Below are 23558 nucleotides of genomic sequence, written 5' to 3'. Positions count from 1 at the left end.
AAACCTCACAGCCATAAAAAGGCATTACTTATTTTGCTATTTTTCCTTTAGGGTCAAGGTTTATCATACAAGGTAAAGTATCCCAAAATTTTAGTGATTTTTCTTTTAAAAGAAATCTTCTTCCACAAACAATAATTTTAAATGTTAATTATATTAACCAGAACAGATTAAAATATTTTGTATGATGAAAGCAGTTCTTTTTTGATTGATGCCAAATATTTCCACTAAGGATTTCCTGGATAGGATTATCAGGGGCCCAGAGTGCAGTGAAAAATGAAAGATGACTCTTTATGGTTTGAAGTAGTTATTAACCTTGCCATAGCTTACAAGCACCAGTTGTTTTCACCACTCCTACAAAAGCCTTCAAGGCAAGAACACAGGACGTTTATTGTGAGCCAAACAATTAAACCATTACTTTCATTTGTCAGTCAGCTTTGAGGTGATGCTTCTGAGTTTTAGAGGATATCAGCCAAAACTGCCAGAAGGTACAAAACATGCAAGGCAACTTACCCTGCACTTCTGTATCTTCACTTGACCACTGCAGGCAGGCAGCCTGCTTGCTTGCTGGGATTGACGTATTTGTCCTAATCCCCAACAGTAGGTATTATGAATAAAAAGGCGGTTCTATTTTGGAAAGAGATCCTCCAAACATAACAATGTAAGAACTCGTGTTGCTTTTCTCTCAACAGCTCCCAATTCTAAATGACACAAACTATTCCTCCTGTCAGCTTTTCAGACTAGGAGTGGATTCTCAGAAATAAAATAATTTCTCCCTTTCTCACATCAGAGATTCTGCAAACCCATTACACCAACTGTCATGTAGGTAAGAGTCCCTACCATTTGACTGTGTCCCTTGAGATATCAACTGACGCCTCAAAGCATTCAGTAGGCTGACACAGGTCATACGTGTCTAAAACTTGGTAAACAGGAACATTGCTGGCAAAGAGGATCAAAAAAACAGCTTTTTTAGCTGGATTCACATCAGGGGTGACACAAGAGTCACCTACGTACTGAAGCTCAGTACTACAGAAAAGTAATGGTACAGCTAGTCTGAATACTCCTATGTTTGTTCATCCATTTAACTAGAGCCTCCATGTTCCTTGATATGGTATTTCAGCTAAGGATCAAAACTAGCATTTGTCAACACAGGCCAAGTCTACAGAAAGTACATCTCTCTCTCTCTGTATCTTAAGTTGGTAAGAAAGGTAGAAGCTACTTTCTGTTACTAGAAAGAGGAGGATCTTCATACCTTCTCTGGGTGAACTACAAAGCAATTGAATAGAGGGCTCAAAACACAGGAGGTGGGAACCCATACCAAGGGTCCTAGTAGCACTCCTCCCAACTCCTAAGTATGTATACAATTTCCATAAGGATGAAGAAATAAAAGCTTCACTGTGACATAAAACTTGTGACAAATCTTTAAGCAGGACAAGTGGTATCTTAAAAACACTGTATGGATTTTTTTGTATTATTTTAAGAGGCACTTAGAGCCTGATCTGCTCAGGACAGCATTTTCTGTCAGTCACTATTTACTTAATCTAGCATACACTAAGATTAAACGTAGACTTGTTCATTTACACTACAGTACTTTACCAACAGAACAGGTGAAAACTGTAGTACAAAATTTCTGGTATAATCATGCTGGAAGCTACATCAAAAGTCTCATTTCTCAGAGTGCTGAGAACACATTCCCTGGCATCATCTAATGCCTTCATAAAGTAGATTAAATGTGTACTCAGAGGCATCCAAACATTCATAGCCATCTGAATTAGAAGAAAAAACCTAAACTTGGACCCTACATCAACAATTTAGTTCTGAGCCTTGAAAGAATGCATCGAGAGGAAGGAAAGCAGGGAGCTGCTACTGAAGTATCTTCTCCATGGCTCATACTACTGATCTACAGCAGCACTGAAACAGAAACAATTCAATGACCAGACTTCCAGTTTCTCTTTATGTTAATACAGCATTTCATACTCCTGTAGGCTTTTAAAGTGGTCATCCTATCTAATGTTAGTGTGGCCTGAGGCTATGAGTAACATGCTAATCTTCTTACAAAGCTAGCTTTAAAACCCACGTAAGCAACTAGGGCTAATACAGTTACTATAGATAAAATGCCAGCTTTAAACAATGTAATTCATTGATGTTTTGTCAAGGATTTTTTTTGTGTGAACACACCGGGAAGATTAGTTTGTTTTTAACTGCTGACTTGTAATAGAACAAAGCCAGCTACAGGGATATAATAGAAGCAACCTATCCAGAGATGAGTAACACAGATACTCCCAGTTCTATTTTATTCATACTGCAGTCATTGTTACTTGCCAAACAGACTGTCAGTGGGAAACCAGGAGTACTTCACATGTGGATCTGCGTAGCTTGCATTAGGTATTGTATCTGTCTCTTCCAACTGTTCAGGCATCAGTGACAGTATTGCAAGACATAGAATCATGGAATCTCTTGGATTAGAAAAGACCTTTAAGATCATCAAGCCCAACTGTTAACCTAGGGCTGCCAAGTCCACCACTACACCATGCCTCTAAGCACCACATCTACATGTTTTTTGAATGCTTCCAGGGATGGTGACTCCACTGCCTCCCTGGGCAGCCTGTTCCAGTGCTTGACAACCCTTTCAGTGAAGACGCTTTTCTGAAGACCCTACATGTTTAGAAGAAGAGGCATGTTTCATCACGTATCTGCTTCAATTATGTTTACTATTACATGCTATCTCCTTGGTGATGGAAAGGGAAGACTAGGATGAAATCAAGCTGGAAGAGTGCTGACATTGCTGCTTCTCCACCCACATTCACCCACCTCCAACTTAAACACACTATTACTGTCATGATGCAACCATAAATTGTATTGAAAAAAATTAGGGGATATGTTAAGTATAATGAAAAGTTAAAACAGTCTTGTCTCAGAGGCTGTAAAGCATGGAAGTGAAATTCACAAGAAGAAAACCGTGTTAGTAGTCTTGTATACAATTCTAACAGCTCAAGATTTTAAGTGATTTTAAGAGAAAGTGGCTGCAAAGGGCATCAGAACCTGGCAGGCTGACTACATATTAGGTAGCTATAATGAAATTAGTATTTTCCTTCTATTTAAAAGCTGATCAGTAATACATCTCCTGCATTGCTGCTATAAACCACATGAAAAGTTACCCTTCCCTCTGCCATCTGCTACAAATTTTGGAACAAATTAGGTCTCAGTAGACCTTGGCAAGCTTTGATCTTTTGATACCACAAGCAGGTGTATGACTCAAACTTTCCCACCCAACACTTAACATCTCTCCCCCATTTCAATTTGGGATTTGGAGAAACGCCCACAGCCTCAACCTCTGCAGCGTTACAGTTTAGCTCTTCCAAAGACAGCCAATATCCTCTGGCATAGGAGCAAAACATATGAAAGGAGTTGAGACTCAGTTTTAAACATGCCTATATCTAGAGAGCTGGATTGCTGTTAAAAACCCCATCAGATTTCTTTCACAGGGAAGCCTCCCTAGGCTGCAGCCCAAGTCAAAGCAATCTGTCAGTCGGGAGTCTAGGGCTGGGGGCACCAGGGGAAGGGATGGAGGGGGAACTGCACAACAGCCCAACTGATGGGAGCTTATACAGGTTCATCTGACTGAAGATTACAAGGAAAAAGTCTCTCACCAGCCAGGGTAAGAGGACAGAGTGGAAAAAAGTGGTATGGGAGAGAAATAGCACACAGACTCCAGGTAATTTAAAAAGCTCTACCTGAGCCCAAAAACTTGTCATGATTTTAGGAAAACAGAGAGGTTGCCTAGATTCATTACTCTTTTCTGTTATCAAAAGTACAGGGCTTTGTAAGGACCCCAAGCGCAATGCAAGCCTGCTCCCACAAGTCAGCTGTAACTGCTCATAAAGATGTGCTGAAGCTACTGAAATGCCCAAGGGGCCCAGCAGGGACACTTGGTACCTACAGCAGCTGGTCAGACTGGTCTCTGCTGTGCAAGTGCCAAACAGGCAACTTGTGCTCAGGAAATGCACAGAAAGGCAAAGGGAAGAAAAAGAGCTGCAGCTTACTCAAGTGATGGGAGCTCAACTCCAGAGAATCAAGGAGCTGGGATCCAAATAGTGTTTTCCATTGTATTTTCAATGGATTTGCTTCCTTTCTCATTTGCTTGTTTTGGGGGATGTTTTGTTTGTTTAAATAACAGCAACACCACCAGATAGCTAAAGAGTGCAATTTGTGCCTCCTCTTGCAATCACTAAAAATCCTTCCAGGCTTCCCATTGGAGCCACCACACACACTTTCTCTCCCAAGAACGGGGCTAAGTGCACAGTTAAAATCCTACCCTTTCTGTGGAAGGAAGCCCTGACATTGATGATGAATTCTGAACAGAAACTTGGAACTGCTACCTTCTGCAAGCTTGTAAAAAGCCTACACAAACAAGCAGTATCTAAAGCATACTATTTTATTCATACAATCTTGTTTGTTTAAAGTATCAGCTATGCTTTTTAATTTCAGTAAGAGGTGAACAAGCTGCCAAAACAACAAACAAAACTCAAGAGTCAGCCAGCCCCCAGTTGTGCTAAGCAAAATAGTCATTAACTAGAAGAAACTTATTAAAATTATAACAGTATTAGCAGCCTAATTATTAGCACACTGACTACAGCTATTTCAATAGCACATTTTCTGCAGCTACAGAGCATGCTTCCCCTGCATGGTATACCTTACTAAGAACAGCTCACAAGATGAGCCCAAAATGAGAGCATCATGTTGTCTTTTCCCAAACGTTGTACTTCTAACTGGTTTTAATTAGAAGAGTTCTAGCATCGATAACCAGGTTGCTAACAGGACTTTAATTTGCACTTTAACACACAAAACCACCTCACTGAGATAAAATTCTTTTATCTTAATTCAGAATATATGTTCCTATTAAAAGTGACTGCACCTGATTGTACTTAACATTAGTATTATATCTGTCACCCTAGTGAGCAGTATTTTCTTTGCAGAGATTAAAAATCTGTCACTTAGCGTCAGACACCAATACGTAGAGTCTAAGTGGACCTTAACCTGAGAATTAGGACAGGAGCAAAGAACAGCAGGTTTCTAGTTGCAGGAACACACCAAAGCTGCAGCTGTTGCTACTCATCAAGTTTACAGCTGCTGTCCTCCTCCACCATAGTGTGTTCACACACACACACTTTCCATTCACATAAAATATGAAAACACATCCAGTAATCACTCTTCTGAATTGCCCAGTCTTCCACATTTCGTCATATCGTGGGATCTGAAACCAGTACAGAGCACCCTTTTTGCCGCTTATACACATGAGATTTGATCCCTCAGTTTAGCATAACTTGCAATACATGTGGAAGAACTGTTTTCAGCCCCATTATGACTTTTACTCATAACAATAAGGAACAGCACATTAAATCCCCACAAGCAGTCTAAAAAGAGCATTTGAATTTGTTTTGTACATATCAGGAAAAATTTCACTGTGAAAGTCAAAAAAAAGCATTTGCTGTGCTTCACAATGACAACACATTTACAGAAAGCATTAATAGGCATCAAGAAAAAACTGACCAGGACTTTGATTGGTTTCATGATGTCCAAGTTTCCAGTTCTATGCATAACTACATACTGTTTTGCCAATGTCTTTGGGACAACTTTTTAAAACACATGCAACTCACTTAGTATTTTATGTATGCATCAGAGGACAGGTATTACGAAACACTACACTTAAGTTCTAAATATTCAAACTTTGTAGAGAGTGAGTTTTTCCTATTCATTACTTTGGTTTCAGGCAGAGGCTGTTGCTCCTCAACAGGTCATCAGGTATGAGCATGACTGTGTTAAGACTGAAAACAGAGACAGAATTAGAGCATCCTAGTCTTCATTCTGACAGACCTTCCTGATTTTGCTGGATGGTTCATACCCAATTAAGGATATAGCTCTATTTCTATGTAAAAAACCAAGCCACCAGGTGTGATAATTAAATCTTCACTTACCAGTTCCATAGAATGCTCATAACATATACACAAAGTATGAGCTCTCAAGTATATTTTAACATTCAAAAGTCACATTTGTGGGTTTAAAAAATAGCAATGTATACCCTTCTGTTTTTGAAGACACAGCTTTGAGTTCTGGTTTGTAACGTGCAGAACATAAATCAAGTAGTTTCACCACTTTGGGTTTGCATCATAGAAGAATTTACACATACTTTGGATAATGGCCAAGTATTGCTCAAAGAACATGCAATTCCAGTAGTAAGATGAATACGCACATCAGCAGAAATACCAGGTAGGAGTCAAGGAGCTTCAAGGTACTGCAGTTTTGACTTGCACTGCGCTGACAAAACTAAAGAGCCCATGAAGGACAGATGAAGCTGCTCAGCTGGGAGATCAAAATCAGCAGTTTAGAAATAAATGGACTGAGGCCAGCCCGAGTAACTCCTTTCTGTGCCTGGGCTGTATAATCTACAAGCTGTTCACAGGACAAAAATGTCATTTACATAGAAAAATCCACATGACATTCTTATGACAGGAAATACTACTCCAGAAGATTGTGAGGTACTGAAAGGGTCATAGGGTTCTAACTACTAATCTCTGCACTGATGTGACTTGAAAAGTCACTGCTCACCAGCTGTTCACTACCACCATTCTGGAAAACACTACTCCCCAAGCACTGGTGGCAGAAGGTAGTGTAAGTTCATTCCTCAAGAAGTTCAACTCAGTGCACCATTTTACCTGGGGCTGTAGGGCCAGTAACTGCCAGCTGGTACCAGAACCACCGACCTGGGACCGTAATTCCCAAGACTGCCCCCAAGTGAATTTGCCAGACCTTGTGAGTCAAGGCTCCGCTAGATGCACAGGCTCCATCACTTTGGCTTCCACGGCATGCTTATGAAGCAGACCTTAGTGAAGCTATGAATGAGGTTATTTTCCTTCCCCCTCCAGTGCTACAGAACTTGCAGGCTAATCCTGGATCCTTCCCTCTAGAAGTGTATTTCATACAAATGTAAATATAGCAGCATAAGAGCTTTTTCTTCAGAATGCTTCTGTGAAATAGCATTTCATATTCATGTTTCTATAACCCTGACTACTCACTTGCATATTTGAGGAAAATTTCATCTTCTGTTCTTTAAAAAAAAAAGTTACTCACCCACAACTCTATCTCCTACTTTCACCCCCATCTTCCTCATGGCTGCAGCATACAGTGCTACAGCTTGTCTCAGTTCTTCAAAAGTAACTTTCAAGATTTCTTCTTTGCCTTCCTCTGAGGAAAGAGGATTAAAACAACAAGTCAGAAATTATGCACTGCAGCATAAATAGAGTCTAGTACAAACAACTGATTCTGGAAGAAAAAAAATACAAAGCAATTTTAGGAAAAGAGTTTCCACTAATAATTATACTTTTTGCTTTTCAAGTTCCTCTTGAACTGTACCAAGCTTTTCTTTTTAATGGGAATCAAGGATTAATCAGTAGTATTCATTCAGTAGACATGAAGACATTTTTAAAGACAGGAATGTACAGCTGCCAAAAAGCAAACTATTCACTGCAGAAAGATATATTCTCAAAGTGCATTTATCATAAACAGATGGCACTCACAAAGGCTACTTTCTAACATGGAAACAACAACCCCATTTTCCCTTTTCACTCGGTTATCTCATCAGGTCTAGGAAGCAGCATTAAGGTGCCAACTTTAGGTTTCATTAGAGCAAGTCACTGACTTGAAAATCATGCACAGAGTTACTAAGGTCTGACTTTCAATATGCTTTTTAAACGTCATTTGCCCACATACGACAAAGCAAATACACTAGACTGGACTCCATTTATCTCTGGAAAAGATCTGCAGGGTGTTTCCATTTTTGTACTGAATGTCAGATGTTGCATAAGTTGTTACTAAATCACTTGTGAAACAAAAGGAACTAATCTAAATGTTATGAATGACAAAGTCTGTCATCTTAAAGGTCCCTTCCTGTACTTCCTCAGTGAGAGTCCTGCAAACCAGGTGGCCTGTCCTGTTTCCTGTATCCAGCACTTACTAAAACACATGTGCCAAGGCTGTCAACAAAAGCATACTGCATGGCCTGGGTACATCAGGTCCTTGCAGTCCAGCTACCATCAGTCTGATTTCCTTAAGCTAGGAACCATATTTTTTTCCTCTTTTGCCTTCTTAAACTTCCATCCCAGTAAGCCTGAACTTACACGGAACAAGAGAACAGGTTGCAATGGGAAACACAAAAGTCAATTAACATGTAGTTCATAAGCCAAGCAGGGACTGCTGACGGCTTCCATGTTCCCATAGAACCACAAGAAACAGGACTCTGATCTTGCTCCATTATTAAAGCCTCCAGGAGAAGGGAGTCACAAATAAGAGATTCAGAGTGGGAGCCAGTGACAAGTGAAATTGTTCAGGCAAGTTACATTTACATTCCTGTGCTCTGTTACACCCACATTGCTCCACAGCACCCCCCCTAATGAACACACGAACCTAACAGGTTCCCAAAACACCACTCTGACCTAGCAGCAATGGGTGAACAAAAAATACTCAGACTTAAGAGATCTTAAGAAGATTAAATACAGTAGAAGGTCATGAAAAGAAATGCAGGTGGAAGTCTGTTCACCACAGAAGTAAATGTATTCACTCCAGCACTGATACAGTATTCAACTGTATAATAACAAATAATTTTGCTCCTTTTGGTATTATCACCTGTGACTGGGACACAAAACAGTGAGTCTGTGGTACACCCCTACTTCCTAACAAGAAACAAGATCTACAGGGACAAAGCAATCACAAGTCAAACCAAATAATTCACTCAGTTGATAATAATTCCTTCAATAGTTTGAACTGAAAGTGTTTAACTCCACTTTCTCAAGTTGCATGTTTGGCTTTTAACATCAACAAATCAATTGCATAAATTCTATGCACATTTAGAGCTAGCTTACTAATCAGTGTTTGGCTTCCAGCTGTTGCACAGATGTACTACACTGATTTTTTCCTCCATCAAATAATGCATAAGCAGCTTTTCTAATGATATCAAAATTTGAAAGCAATGAGTCCATCCCTTCGAAGCCAGCTTTCTGTCACCAGCCTCATTTCCACCAGGCTTCACCAGATCCATTCTTACTACACTGGAACTGGGTCACAGATTTTCCCATTCTCTCTGAACTGGTAGTTGATGATTTTACATATATATACACACATACATAGGATCAGAGAGGTTTCTTCCAATACCTCTATACAGTAAAATGCAAGTGGTAAGTATTTCTTCTCCAGCAGTATGCTTACAGAAGACTGTTCTGTTGTCTCGTATTGTTTCTGAGCAGCTATCTGAACAACACTAACACACGTAATTCAAAACCTGATCCCTATGCATCAGAAATCAGAATCTAAGACTTTTAACACCTACACAATCAATCCATAGTTCTGCGTAATTTTCTCTCCTAATGAGCTGTAGGAGTTCGTTGTTTATTGTTGAGCTATTAAGAAGCATCACTGCTTGGTCTTATGATAAGGATTAGGTCCAGCAAAAGGGAAGCTCAGAATACAACTCCCTAAGGAAGCACTCACTCACCCGCAGAGAAGCTAATCCCATCAAACAGAGATTAGAATCGTGTTTAAGTTACCAAAGTCAGCAAATACAGGGAAGGGACATTGCCTTAATATCACCACCCTCAGCACGGAGTATGTCCAGATTTTACTAGACTTAAATCTTCTCCAGCACAGCAAAAAAAAATAAGACTGAGCTGCAGTGTTCCAGAAAAGCAAGATTCCGAGTCTCCCATTCATATAACTTTCCTTACCGTGTTGTCAACAGCAAGAAGAGTTAATTCCTACCTACGCCCCATGTAGTCCTTAGTGTTCACAAGAAAAAAAAGGCACAGTAAGAGAGTGGGAAAGGCAATATCAAGTAACAGTGCCAAAAGGCTTGCTGAAGGCAGGCATTAGGCAAGTGTTTATAACAAGTGTGAAGTAATAGCTCAAAGAGAGTGATGCTGAACGCAGCATGATCTCCACTACCTAAACGAATTCAAGCACATTCTAAGACAACTTTAATTTGCCATAAACCTGCAGAACTATCTATAGTCCCAGAGCATGTTTTGCTGGGGTTTTGTAGAGCTGTACTGTAGATTCTGCAGAGTTCCTGACTTCATTTTCCTCTTTTTCTCCTCACCCAAGCCAGTTTATTTCCAGGACTCATAAAAAGGAGAGCTGTTTTAAGGCCTTGTCCAGTGAACTACAAATATAAGCCATTAATTTTTTCTTACTTGCTGCATACAGTGCAATCTTGTCATTGTCCTTGTGCTTCAGAAGATTTTCTGCATAGTTCAGACGGCTGCCTTTAAACCATTCCGGGACATCTGCAATACTTTTGGATGTATCAACCACCTGAAAATAAAATACGTGTTAGTGGAAGACTGCAATGTAATTTCTTTTTCAGAGCATTGTACAGAAATCAGCTCATTAATTCCAAGCTCTTCATACACTCCATCAGGCAAGAATCATTCTTCCCAGCTTACAGATGGCAAACAGACACTACAGGCTTGGAAGGATTAGTTACTTGTCAACTGTCACAAGCAAAGACATCATTACAATAAAACTAGAAACAGTTCCTTGCTGACAGTTCTACCTTTGGACCAGCCTTAAATACACAGAGGGAAGCAAACCACTATGACTACATCCAGACCACAAGACACACACAAACCACAGTGCACGCCAGGGCTTTGCCTCTGGAAACATCCCAACCAGGGACTGAGCTACAGTGTGTTGCAGCTCCCTACCAGGCCACACCACCCAGCCTCCCCCTTACGAAAACCAAACCCGGGAAGGTGCGAGTACCCATTCCTCCCCAGCATGAGTCACAAGGTACAAGAGTCCAACGGCAGGAACTCAGACAAGGGTAATTCAAATTAACCCTAGACTAAGTAAGGGAAATGTATAGTCAAACATAGAATAAAAAGCTTGAACTTTTTAGTTAATTTTCTAATTTTTTTTATTTATTTTTTTTTTTTAGGATTCAGTTGTCGTAAACATTTAAGTACTCCACAGCTTCATCCAGAGTGCAGAAGAAGGACCGCAACTAACCTCCACACCCAAGAAATACTGTACCACAAACTGACTGCACGCATTTCTACCAGCCTTCACTTGCCATTTTCTAAAAAGATGGTTCAACCTAATAAGCCCACATTAAGGAATTCCCCACTTATGTCTTAGCCCTAAGACACACAAAGAATTGAAACACTTTAATGAAAAGTCACAAAAGATATGTTCAGCTGAAACAGCCTCCCCCATCTTGAACTAATCAAGCCTCAAAATATTAAATGACCCCTTGTTAAGTCACAGTTAAGACTATACCTTTAAAGACAGTGATAGGTAAAGAGCCCCTTAGCATTAGCCACAAAGTTAGGTAAATTCTTTCCAAAATGCCCCACTGTTTAGAGATTCAACTGCCCAGCAGCACATGAATTTTGTTATCTTAAAATTGACTAGTCTACAGTTGTCTTTTTGAAAGCTTCCGTTTATACCCTCAGGTTCTCTCGTGGACTGCACATGCATGGCCAGAAACAGCATTCTTTTGGACCAAGTAAAGAGCTCTTCTGAAAGCCAGGCAGAACTCAAAATGCTTCCCATTCCAGAAAACCTAATATCGTTGTGCTTTCAGACACGCAGTGTGTTTATTACCATAGGCAATCCTGAATTTGTAGAAGAGAACTTAAAGCTCATGTGAGGTACTCTACTACTTTCACTTGAATTTTCCAACAATGGGAACTCAAGCAGATTTCTCTGCTTGTAATGACTGCCTAGAACTGACTTATAACATTTATAGTTTATCAACTCTGGCTACAGAAATATTGTTTTATACCAGCATGTATTACTGCAGTAATTAGAGGCCACTCTTGAGAAGTGACTCATTCCCAACTTCCTCAGCTTGAAGAAAAGCAAGCAGAATGTTTCCAACATTTTCCAGGACAAGTTCTAACACAATTCTATTTTTTCCTGAAGAGGAACACCACCCCTTCAAAGGGCTCCGCCAGCATAAGGTGCTGGACTCCTATACTTGATGCTCCGTTATTTTCTACTCCATTAACACCCATGACTCCTCGTTAAGCCCAGTCCCTGTGGTAGTGGTACTGTGTCACACAAACAACCTGATCTCTCCCTTAGAGGCAAGGTCTCAGCAAGCAACAGAAACCAAAGGTCTGCTAATTTTTACTGGAAGACCCCAGTTCTAGCAGGCTTGTAAAAATGCAGAGCTTTGCAACAAATCTTTCACTTCATACAGTCCCAAACGCTCAGCAAGTACAGGGAAAGAGTGCAGTCTACAGTGCTGCTGACTGCAGTCCTCCTTTAATGAGTAAGGCTGTACTCCCACCCACAGCAGCACTGAAGCACACAAGGCCCATCTGTGTGGTTAGGTGAACATGCCAACTATCAGCTGTACTCCCACACCACCAGCTCCTGTTCTACAATTGCTTTTCATAGCAGCTCATCAGTGACTACTTCCCAGACCTCAGCAGCTACAAAAAAGCATCATATTAGCAATATCGCCTGTCCACACCTCTACTGCATTTTCCCTCACTGAAGTGGTTTGCTAGCTGCGCTAGAACCATGCATTGTCATGCCCCAGCGACTGTGCTTACCCTAAGCAGAGACTATACCTTTGAGAATGAATCTCACCCTTACCATGAGACAGATAATCCTTGCCTTACGGTGGTACATATGAGGTTCTGTATCACCTGAAGATCAAGAGCAGCAAAACAGCATGCCTCATGAAAAGCTAGAGAGCAGACAATACCAGAAAACACTCCCTCCACAGGAATAACAGCTTCTCATAGCAGAAAGTTGAAAGTTTTAAGGCATTTCATATGAACAGCTACTTGACGTAACACCACCAACGCTGCCGTGCCAATATAGCTTTGTATACTGCAAGTACTTGCAGTACTTCTTTTAAAAGTGGCATGGATGTCAAATGCCGCAGAGTGTCATGAGCATGTCTACAAACACTTAAAAACTTTACTAAGTTTAAATGAAACACTGGCTTCTTGTATTTTACACATATACAAGGCTTTATTGGCTTTCTTGGAATGACCTGTGGGAGTATAAACTGTTTAACTGGCTGGGGACAAAGGAGTCATCTCCAGTTCATGAAAAAAACTATTCTCCCCAAAGCATAATGCTTACTTCCAACAAGCAGCAAGGATCAAGTCATAAGACACTTCAAATCAAACCTTCTCAGCTCTTTAGCTACCACAGAACAGCTCAGTTACTGTGACCAGCCTTTCCTCCTGACATACAACAGAAAAGGACCCATGGTAAGGACCAACAGCAAGTCAGCTTTGACGCTCAAAGCTGGAGCCAAGCCTCGAAGCTGACACTAGGGGGAAGCTAGAGGCAAACAGCAATAGCCATTAAAAGTGAGTCAAGGATCTCCTGCAGTACTTGTCTGTCAGCTGACTGCTGCTCCCGTTTTAAGATCTACAATGGTCTCGCCATGATGTGAGAACAGGCACGCAGGGGCCCAGAAGCTCACAAGTAGTCTGGTTAAAGCCTTCCTAAACATCCTCATCTTCTTGCTTCTTATCCTCAGGAAACCTGCGTTTTTAAGCCACCGCTGCCTGCTTCAGCCTCCCTTCCAGTTCAGCCGCCACTGGCGGTGTCTGGAGGGCCAGACTTCCAGGAGCACCAGCCCTGCAAAGCAAGAGAAAAGTGTTATCGTCCAGCTTGCTCAGTACAGATACGCAGGTGCAAAACAGCTCCTCTGAACTACTTGCTCAGGACAATTTGCATTCATGTGGAAATTTAGAAAGATGGCCTTGCTAGCAGCACAGAGTATGTCAAGAAAATACACGATGCAAATACAACCTGGTCAGATTTTGAACTACCATCTAGAGAAGATAAAAGATCAATGTATAGTCTTCAGACTACATACTTCAAAAGGCAGGCTAGTTCTTACATTCTTGCTCAATTCACCTTTCTAAAGGGTGGGTCACATCACAACACCCGAGCACAGTTTCACAGCAGGAGGAACCACTTTATCATATCACACAGCACAGAAATTTCTAAGACAGGAAGAGGCAAAAGAAACTTACCAGTTCCCTCTGCAAAACTGCCAGTACTCCAAGTGTGCTTGGAACAGATGGCCTCCAGGGATTAAGACAGAAGTCCAGTCCTCTCTTTACTAAATCCAAGGAAGGTTCCCCTGTGTCGAGCTCTTTAAGTAATTAGCCAATCATCTTCCTCAGATGGAAAACCACAGGGTGATGCTGATACCCTACAACAGGGCTGTACCAAGGGCTCCAGCTTTGCCCTCCATGCACAAGAGCTTCAAGGTCACCTTTACCTCAAGGCAACACCGCAGCATGGTCTGGTATTCCACCTGTGACTGCAGTCAACCACTACCGTTCCCTCAGAGACATTTCAAGCCTACATCTGGTTGCAGAGACTTCCACAACCAGTTCTACAAAACCAGAGTGCAAGAGGTATACTTATCAGATAAGCTGACTCAGGGAACATAAACATGAACTTGACTGCATGCCAGCATTTACAAAATCAAGATGATATTCTGCCAGCATGATCTAAAAGCAGAAAGCAGTATATTGGTAGACTCCCCACAAGCAGCCAGGACTTGCAAGGTATACGAGAGCACAATAACCACAAGGACACTACAGCAGAACTGTTTAGGACAACAGAACTTCGCGATTTCACTGTCCTAATGTTTACCAGCAACAGAACACCACCATCCACCACACAAGGAAATTCAGGACTGTACACTCGAGAGATTCCTCACATCACTTGCAAAGGTTCCAGGAACAGGTCAAAAGACCGATTGTAAAACTGGTTTATTGCCATCTTGCGTTGCACGTGACCAAGAGAAACACTTACCTCATCATACAGGCGAGAACATACAATGTTACTGTACTTCCAGAATTCTGCCCAGAAGTCTGAGAAGGATTCCACTGACCACTGGTATAAGTCATTGTAGTTGGCTAGAAGTAATAGATACCTGTTAGCATTATGTAGAGAATTATAGGAATGTAAACAAACTATACTTACAGAGATCCTGGATAAAGAAAATTTGTGGCTAAAACAACTAGTAAGGTCGAACTGATCACATAGAGTAGGTCAGAACAGATCCCTTCTGTACAGGGCAAGTGACTATAGCATCAACAGAAACGGTCTACCTGAACACATGGCAACATTTCACCCGTTACAAGCCATTCACCACCACACAGACAGAGACCTCTTCTAGTAACTCTGTGCAACATCTACCCACTCCCTCAGTGAAACCAAAGATGCAATACTTCAGAGACTCTGTCCCGCTCACTGGTATTTCCGCTCCCTATCGTATCATCAACCAAATGATTTAATACAGCAGAAGATAAACAAGTCTTCCTGACAAGAACCCTTATGGTTCCAGTCTGGGACCAAAGACCTCCAAGAGCGTGGCAACACTGGGATTAGATGCACTTGCCATCTAACTGTAGTATCAACAGCGCTGTTACAAAGGAAGCATGCATTATTCCTTAATGAATAAGGGGTCTGACAGACTGCAGCTTACCTTCTCATGCTAAACCAGCATGAATGAAGCTAAAAAGAGATGTTTACTAGCTAGATAGTAAAACCGTGACCCAGCATTAAAAACATGGAAGCAAGCAGTTTAAATCTTGCATGACTGTGATACCAATCAAGTAACCCAAGGAATGCGTATCAAAACTCCACAATTCAAACCAAATACTGAAATTCAGCGTGTAGAACAGTCTTGGGTATGAGTAACTGAGCTGATTCCTCATCACCAGCTTGAAAGTGACACTCCCAAGTCATGGCCACACTGTCTGAAGCTGTGCCAACAGCCAAATTGAATACGAGTCTGCCATAAGTGACAGTACTAACAGTTTCCTGCTCTGCCAACTGTGCTTCCTATTTAATGCTTCCAGCTAAACCACTTGAAGTCATTTTCTCGAATTCTCTTTGGTTTGTCATTCTGTTATCCAGCTCTTTGCTTCAGAAATCATCTTTGCATCCTCCTCCTACAAGGAAGACATCTTCCAGCTTTATAAGAGGAAAAAAAAACATTCCAAGCCATCTCTACACTTACACTTGATCACTACAGCTGTTTCCCCACCCAGTCTGCCCCTTCCACATCTTATTCCACTCAATCTTTTCCATCGATATCAGATTGCTCCCTAGGTATTACTGACACAGACACAAAGACCCTTCTCCGAACTCAGCTTCTGCCTACATATTGCCTCAGCCTCCTACATCCTTTTTTTATTTTTACACTCCACCCAAGTTACTCTTCACCACTCTATACAATGCACATCAGCTGGCGTGGGGCTAAGACTTTACCAAAAAATAAATCAGTTTTTTTGCATTTATCAGATTACTTGGAGCAACTGGTACAAGTCACCACTAACTTGATTTCTTATAACATGAACAGTCCGTTCTGTCCCCAAAATGAGCTTTAGCATGCAAGTCCTTCAGGGCATAGTCCTCTTAGCCAGGAGTCAAACACTGCATCTTGTCACTACGTTTTCAGGGTTGGACAGAGCCATGCTGTTCAAAGGGTTACATTGCCCTCAGCTCTCCTCGGCGAGTCCACATCTTAACGTTACATAAAGAATCCATTCTTCATTGTTGCATAGCACACAGACCAATGAACATCACTTCAAATCTAATGGAACTTGACAAAAGTTTCTATATATGCCCAGGAATCCACTCTTGAATGGAGATAGCCACTTCAAAATGGACTGAAAAGAATTCTAGTTGTTACATCCGTAAACATGGGAAGCCCATCTGAAACTGTATTTGGTCTTGATCATACAAGTACCAGTTACATGGCTTTTCTACTCAGGAGTTAGCTAAAAACCTGTAGTAGCTTACTTCCTACGTAGCAGGAGTTCTGACATGATAATGCAAAATCCCCCACCAGTCAGAGTAATGACCTGGCTTGCCGACAGAGTAAGTTCCCAAGCGAGGTACGCAAGTGTCTTCCAGACAGGAACCGCTAGAAGCACTAGCTACTTTGCTACTACTCCAGAATATTTCTGCTTATGCCACAGACACATTTATACTGCACTGACAAACTTGTCAGGCCACTTGCCAAAACCACTCCCTCCAGTCCCCATCAGACAAGCGATTACAGGAAAGCTACACAAGTCAACCCGGTCCCCAGACACTTTGGGAAACCAGACGGCATAAACCAAGCTAGTTTATGTGACCCCCACATGCACTGGCATCCACCTGGCTCATGATGTGAATGAACCCACACAGCCAGCACCGCTGGCTCCTGATAACCCCAGAGACACCACCACAGTCACTGGAAAACCATGGCAATCTGGGTTGAAAGCCACCTCTGGAGGTCCAAGCCCCTACTCAAAGGGGTACTACATTCAAAACTGACAGGTTGTTTCCAGCTGCAAGGACTGCACACCTATTCACAGCCATACAGGTATTTCTGAATGAGCATGAAGCAGAGCTTTAAGTTCTGGAGCTTAGGCAGATGCACAGCAAAAGAACCAAAACTTCCACCACTGAACCAGCTTACACATCACCTTTCCCTTCCCAGCATGTTTAAATATTACAAAAACATACTCATCACAAAGAAAGACGAGCATGGCCTTAATTCAGATCTCACATATGTATACCATTAAAGCACTATAGTAAGGCTCACAGGAGCCTCACAGCCACGGTGGCAGAGATCCCTCCTTCCCACATCCCCTTACACCACCAAGTCACCGCAGCATCGCTTCAGGCCCAAGGAAAACCCTGCACGCAGAGCCTGGCCCACACAGGAGCAGCCAGGAGCACAGAGCTGGTACCAGCACGGCCGCCGCCTGGGCTGCCATCCGGCAGCCGCAGCAAAGGCTGTTTGCATTCCCCATCAGCCTGGATCTTCACGCTACACGAGATGCTGCACCGGAGACCTCTACCCCAGGCACAAGCCGAGCATCCCTCTCGCAGCCTGGGACACCTCACCCCCCACCCCCGCCCCAGGTGGGGTGTGCAGGCACCTTGCCCCCCACCCGGCTATCCGGGACAGGCAGACTGCCCGCAGCCACCGCGGTAAGGCCAGCCCCGGGGAAGCAGAGCCCCGCAGGACTTCCCCGCCCCTCCTCCCCCTTCCCCCAGTCAGAGCAAGGCCCCCAGGGCCCCCCCGCCCGGCGCTCACCCAGGCGGAGCCCGCAGCTGCTGGCCACGGCGGCGCGGAACCGGTCCATGTGGGTGTTGCGCTTCGTGTCAGGCTCCCACATCACCTGGGACTCCATGATCTCGGGCTCCCGGGACATGGTGGCTGTCAGGCGAGCAAGCACAGCGAGCTACCGCCAGTACCGCGGGGAACCGACCCCACACCGCCCCGCCCCAGCCCTGACTACGCTCACCCTCCTGCGGCCGCACGCTTTAAGGGCGTCCGGTCCCTCCCCGGTCGCCGCACCCCGTAACCTTCCGCCGGAGGAGAAAAGAGTGCGGGGCGTTGCGCACCGCCCCGCCCGCCGGGACAGAGCGAGTCACCCCCTCGGTCGTGCGGGGTGAACGGGGGGCAGGCGCCGGCCCCCGCCCGGCTCAGCAGCGGCTGCGGCGAGGCCCCTCACGACGGCAGCGCCCGGCCTCCCCCCGGCGAGCGGTACCTCCCCTCCGGCGGCAGCGGCCCCCGCGCTCCTCCCGACTGGGGGCCGCCTCGTATCCCCCCGGCCCCCGCCCTGAGGGCAGCCCCCGCCGCGGGGAGCGACGGAAACAGCCGACTAACGCGCAGAGCTCCGCCGCCCCTGAGGGCCACCACACGCGGTGCGGGCAGCGGGGGGGGCGGGGGGGGGACGCACACACCATCGCTTCGTGCTTTCCGCATCTGCAAAACTGCTGCTGCTTTGGCATTTCCACCCCCCCCACCCCCAGGTCTGAAGCAGTCTCCGCTGACAGATGTCTTGGACCCACTAATGAGGCAAGAGCTGCCTTTCTCCACAGCCTCACTATCCCAGTTACACTTTTGTAACGTGCTCTGCCTACAGAGCTCCCACCTCAGATTAAAATCGATTGCTTCTCTTCTTTCAAAATGCGAGGTCTGGCTCTTACTGGCAATCACAATGTCACAACAGCTGATTTTCACTAAGTGGTGGTAACAAAGTGTTCAATAGCAACGCTCAAGTCACTGTGCATATGTGCTGCTTATGTAACTGTTACTTTCAAGGTCATGATTTCCCTTCTAATTCAGGGAAGCCTAGAAAAACACAAATTAGATGGTAAATTAGGCATACAGTGTAAATATGAAAGTAAAAGACATGTCATAGTAGTAGTACACTTCCTATAACTTTCATTCCGATTTTTGTGCTGCTGCAATACTGCCACTTTATTCAATTTGAACGCCATGGCAACTTGACTTGAACAATCCTGCAGTGACTCGCCTCAAGAAAAACTGTATGTATAGTGTATGTTCAAGTAACTCTCCAGAGCCCAGAGGACTCAGAGAGGCTAGAGATGGAAACAGGCCACATTATTTGCTTTTAAGTGCCTCCCTTTCCTTGGCAGCAGCGCTGGGAGAGGTCAGTGGAGGTGTGAAATCTGTGGCGTGGACAGGCTGCCAAGGCCTGAGGTAAAGCAGGCACACGGGATGCCTGCTCCAGGCCCGGGCCTGGCCCTTCCACCGTTTCATCTGGGCTTGGGAGTCGCAGCCTGTGGCAGAGAAAAACGACCTAGAAACTCCATCTCTCTGCATGCCTATGGAAAACACATTTCTTTGCCCTTTGGGCTGTCAAGACATTTATTGCAGTAGCAAGACTGCTAACCGATGCAAATATATGTACACAAGGTATTTGGACACAAAGTATTGCGGCACACATCAGTGTCAGTGCAGCCCTCTGCTAGGGATCTCGAGGGCAGCCCTAGCCCTCCACATCAACTTACCCCCAGTCTGTCCTGCTCTGGGGTGTAAAGGTGAGCTTTGCGTCAGGTTTTCTACAGGTCTCCGAGAATTACACCTGACATGACTTCCAGGTGAAGCTGCCGCGGCCGGGCGTTGACGCACTCCCTGTGGCTACTGGAAGCAAACCTGAAATCTCCCATTTTTACCTCACTTTCGCGCCCCGCAACCCGCGGCCCGAGGGATTCCCCGCTCCGCCGCTTCCCGCCGCGCCGTGGCTGAGGGGCCACCGCCCAGCCCGCCCCGCCGCCGCCCCTCAGGTGCCCTGGGACCGGGCGGCCCCGCGCGGCGGACGGATCCCGCGCGGCGCACGGCGGCCACGACGCCGGCGCGCCTGATTGGCTGCCACGCGCCTGGCCCCACATCAGCCCAGAGCCTGCTCTCCTCACGGCTGGGCTGACGGCGGAAGAGCTGGCACCGTAAAGAACCAATTGCCGCAGAGCTCTCGCAAAGGCTCTTCCCTGCCCACCAATGAACAGCCGGATCAGAAGGAGGCGTGCCCAATCGGAGCAGAGCTCTCATCCTGCTCGGCGGGAGGGAGGGTCCCTCCGGGAGGCCCCTCAGCGCTGAGGCGAGACCGGCGTGTCACGTCGGTGATCGCCGTATTACGCGTTTTAAGATAAAAAAGCACCAGCAGCCCAGCAGCCTTCCTCACCCAAAGCAACCTGTGCATCTAGAAAGAAAGTGGGCAGCCAAATCACCTGAGAAGGGACCAAAAATCCTCTCGCAGAGCTGAAAAAGGCAGTTTAAAATGGACTGACCCACTTACTGCTCAAGGAGGAAGGGGTCCACTGGGAATTCGGTGATTACACTTGGGCTTCTAGGAAAGCCTGTCAGAGCTTCTCATTTATTAGCAGCAGTTTTACTATTACGGCCTTCCTTAGAGTGGGTTATGCCTCCATGTCCCTTGCCCTTTGTCTAGTTTTGCCTCAAGGAAAACCGTTTTTCCTTTCTTTCAAAAGTGACTCTGGAAAAGCGGGAAGGAAAAGAAGGAAAATCAAGCAGCTTTTAACGAGAAAGTGGGCATGAATGGGACCTCCGTGACTACTAAAAATAGTTTGGAGACTAGATTAGGATAGCTGGAGGAAATTAGCCTGAATAAGATTAACCGGAATTGACCATTTTCAAACCTTTTTAAGCCGTGCTTTATACCTACTAATAGTAATAATACCTTAAAAATGAAATCATGTTTTCTGCTTTAGATTAAATTAGTTTAGAGGCCCTTCAAAAGAAGATTCTGAACCCATTAACAGTAAAAAGGATGATGATGGCACTACCTTGCTTATGGCCTCATAAGGTAACAAAGCTGGAGTCAGACTGTGAAATTAACATCAGTGATGAAATGCAGGGACCTGTGAGATAAATGTTTTGTAATAATACCTCACGGCAATCTGTGCGGTATGCTGAGACCTGACCATGATCCATTGATCCAACAATGGATTAGGAAATCTAAAGATTTTGGAAAGTTTTAAAAAATTCCTATATTCACAGTGTATATTCACAGCTGGTTAATGAGTCTGCATTAGAACAAGAAACTTCTGGCTTGTTTGACATCCATGATCTCTGCAACCTCTACGTGGTGTGAGGATACAAGTAACCAGAATCAAAATCAAAAGCATTTGCAGAAAGAGAGGAAGAAAAAAATCAAAAAGGGAAAAAGAAGAAAAAGCAGCAGTGACACATTGCAAGAAAAGCCTCACAGAACTAGTAGCAAAACATGAAGAGAGAAGGCCTACAATGACAAGAGGTCATAAAGCCGTCAGCTATGACAAGTTGAGGCTGTGAGATGAAGTAAAGACAGAAAAATAAGGGTCAGTGAAGTAAAGAGAAAAATAAGGGTCAGTGAGGTTAAGGACTGGTCCATAGTAACACCAGGTGTCCTTCAAGGCTATGCCTTTTTTTTTTCCTTTCAGAAAAAAAACTAAAAAGAGAGAAACCCACGATCTGCTAATATTTTGGCATCTCAAAGACTCCTGTTTAATCTAAATACTGTTCAGATTGCTGTTAAATACCTATATCCGAGTAAGACATATTGTGCAGTTTCTAGTGCAGATCAGGAAACACAAGTACCCTCATGCTTCCTCTGTACAGTTAAGACCCTCATCAGAGGATCTTTCCAGAAACCTCACAGTTGTCCTAATTTTATAAGTTTAATGTGGATGAGATCAATATTTCATGCCATGATGCAATGTATTCTTTGAGTAGATGTGATTTCATTTATTTAAACAAGAAGGGTGAAATACTGTGTAATTTCATAAGAGCTGCAGATTTGGAGAGATGAACATACCTGAAATAGGCCCATTGAGACAGGTTAGGAAATCAATTAAATACCGGGGAAGATTCCCAAATTATCCCGACCTCATATGAAGGCCAACCCTGAGCGCAGGCTTCCAAAGGCAGACAATAAAATAGGCCTCTGAGCCTCTGTGAAGAATGGGTGGAAAGGAAAAAACAAGCACTTTGCAGAAGCAATTTTGAGGTGAACCCAGGATGGAAACTCACACGGTGAAAGAGGGATGTCCCCAGATTTGCAGAAACAAGACCCATCGAACCAGAAACAGCACAAGGGGGACCCAGAGAAGTCCATGCCAACTGGAAGCAGAGAATTGTAACTGGTGCAGAAGACAACACACATGACAGTTAATTATATTACTGTCGTGGTTTTGTACCTCCAGGTTCTTTACATGCAAGAAATGCCCTAGAAGCAGACACTTTACTGCGTGCTGGGAGTCTAGGCACAGCACAACACTGAGGGCAGAAAACCATAAGCCTGATAAGAACCTCAAAAATACCTGTCATCTGTTACCAACCCGTTTTGGAAGAGTATGAGGTAGACTTCAGAATATACACAGGTATTAACGTATCAGCAATTTCAGGACGACCTTGAAAGAGAACAAAAGCACCATTTATAAATATATAAAGAATCTATACGCTGCTGAAATCAAGATCCTAACTACCTTCCTGGATCTGAGCCCAACCCTTTCAGGGCCAAATATAAATAAATAAAATAGTAGGAGGTCTGGGCCATTCTGCTAAATGTGAAAATAAGTGTTTTTGCCAGACTGAAACTGGGAAAAAAGGCCATAGCAAAGATGTCTATATTCTAGATGTCTACTCAGCTGCTCAGCAACTGGATTTAGGCTGAGCCACGAGGTTTAATCGTCAAAGACACAGCATGTAAAATTGGAAAGAGATACTTCAAGTTCTTCCAGTGATGGGGAGAGCTACAGGCTGCACTCCTGACTCTGCAGGAACTCCCTGGGAAGGGGCTGGTAAAAGCAGAGATCAGCCCTGTTGTTTTCAGAGCAGAGATGCTGGATAGTGCGCAGACGTGGGCATGGGCCACCTACACCCTCCCGAGCACAACGAGAAGCTCTGGGGAGGGTGTTGGGATCCCCTGTGCTTTGGGGTTCTTGTTGGACCATTTAGCGTGCATTTTACGCCCCAGCTCACGCCGTCAGTGCAGAATCTACACTGCAAACCTATGGCTCTGTGTATTGCCATCGCTGTGCTCCTGCCTTGTCTAACTTGGCTCCTGTCAATTAACAATGAGTCAGAACGTGCTCTGAAGGCAATAAAGCACTTTTCTGTCTCTTGGGGCTTCTTAGCTCACTCTGTTAACATCCTGGTTGGGTTTTTCTCCAGAAGGAGCTGATAACATCCTCTGATTTATACTTCC

At 44.0% G+C, this 23558-nt stretch overlaps 1 protein-coding gene across 5 annotated transcripts in view; it reads right to left on the bottom strand.

Annotated features, from left to right (window-relative positions):
* Positions 1 to 20125, bottom strand: part of LOC308065232 (acetoacetyl-CoA synthetase) — a 45624-nt gene extending 25499 nt beyond the window's left edge. The window contains exons 1-6 of one of the 5 annotated variants that reach the window (XM_080390955.1): positions 20029 to 20125; positions 18981 to 19180; positions 18137 to 18259; positions 14851 to 14954; positions 10236 to 10356; positions 7126 to 7239 (exon numbers count right to left, since the gene is read on the bottom strand). In XM_080390955.1, the coding sequence (XP_080247081.1) occupies positions 7126 to 7239; positions 10236 to 10356; positions 14851 to 14954; positions 18137 to 18254 (457 nt within the window). In that variant the 5' untranslated portion in view covers positions 18255 to 18259; positions 18981 to 19180; positions 20029 to 20125. Of the gene's footprint in view, positions 1 to 7125; positions 7240 to 10235; positions 10357 to 14850; positions 14955 to 18136; positions 18260 to 18347; positions 18542 to 18980; positions 19181 to 19863; positions 20001 to 20028 lie in introns of those variants that run through there. The other 4 variants (XM_080390956.1, XM_080390957.1, XM_080390958.1 and 1 more) reach the window with 4 other exon arrangements.
* Between the last annotated feature and the right edge of the window lie 3433 nt (positions 20126 to 23558).

This window comes from Falco punctatus (genome assembly GCF_963210335.1).
Source record: "Falco punctatus genome assembly, chromosome: 1".
NCBI classification, from domain to species: domain Eukaryota; kingdom Metazoa; phylum Chordata; class Aves; order Falconiformes; family Falconidae; genus Falco; species Falco punctatus.
The sequence above is the reverse complement of the archived record's forward strand: the minus strand, read 5'-3'. Positions and strand labels throughout refer to the sequence as shown.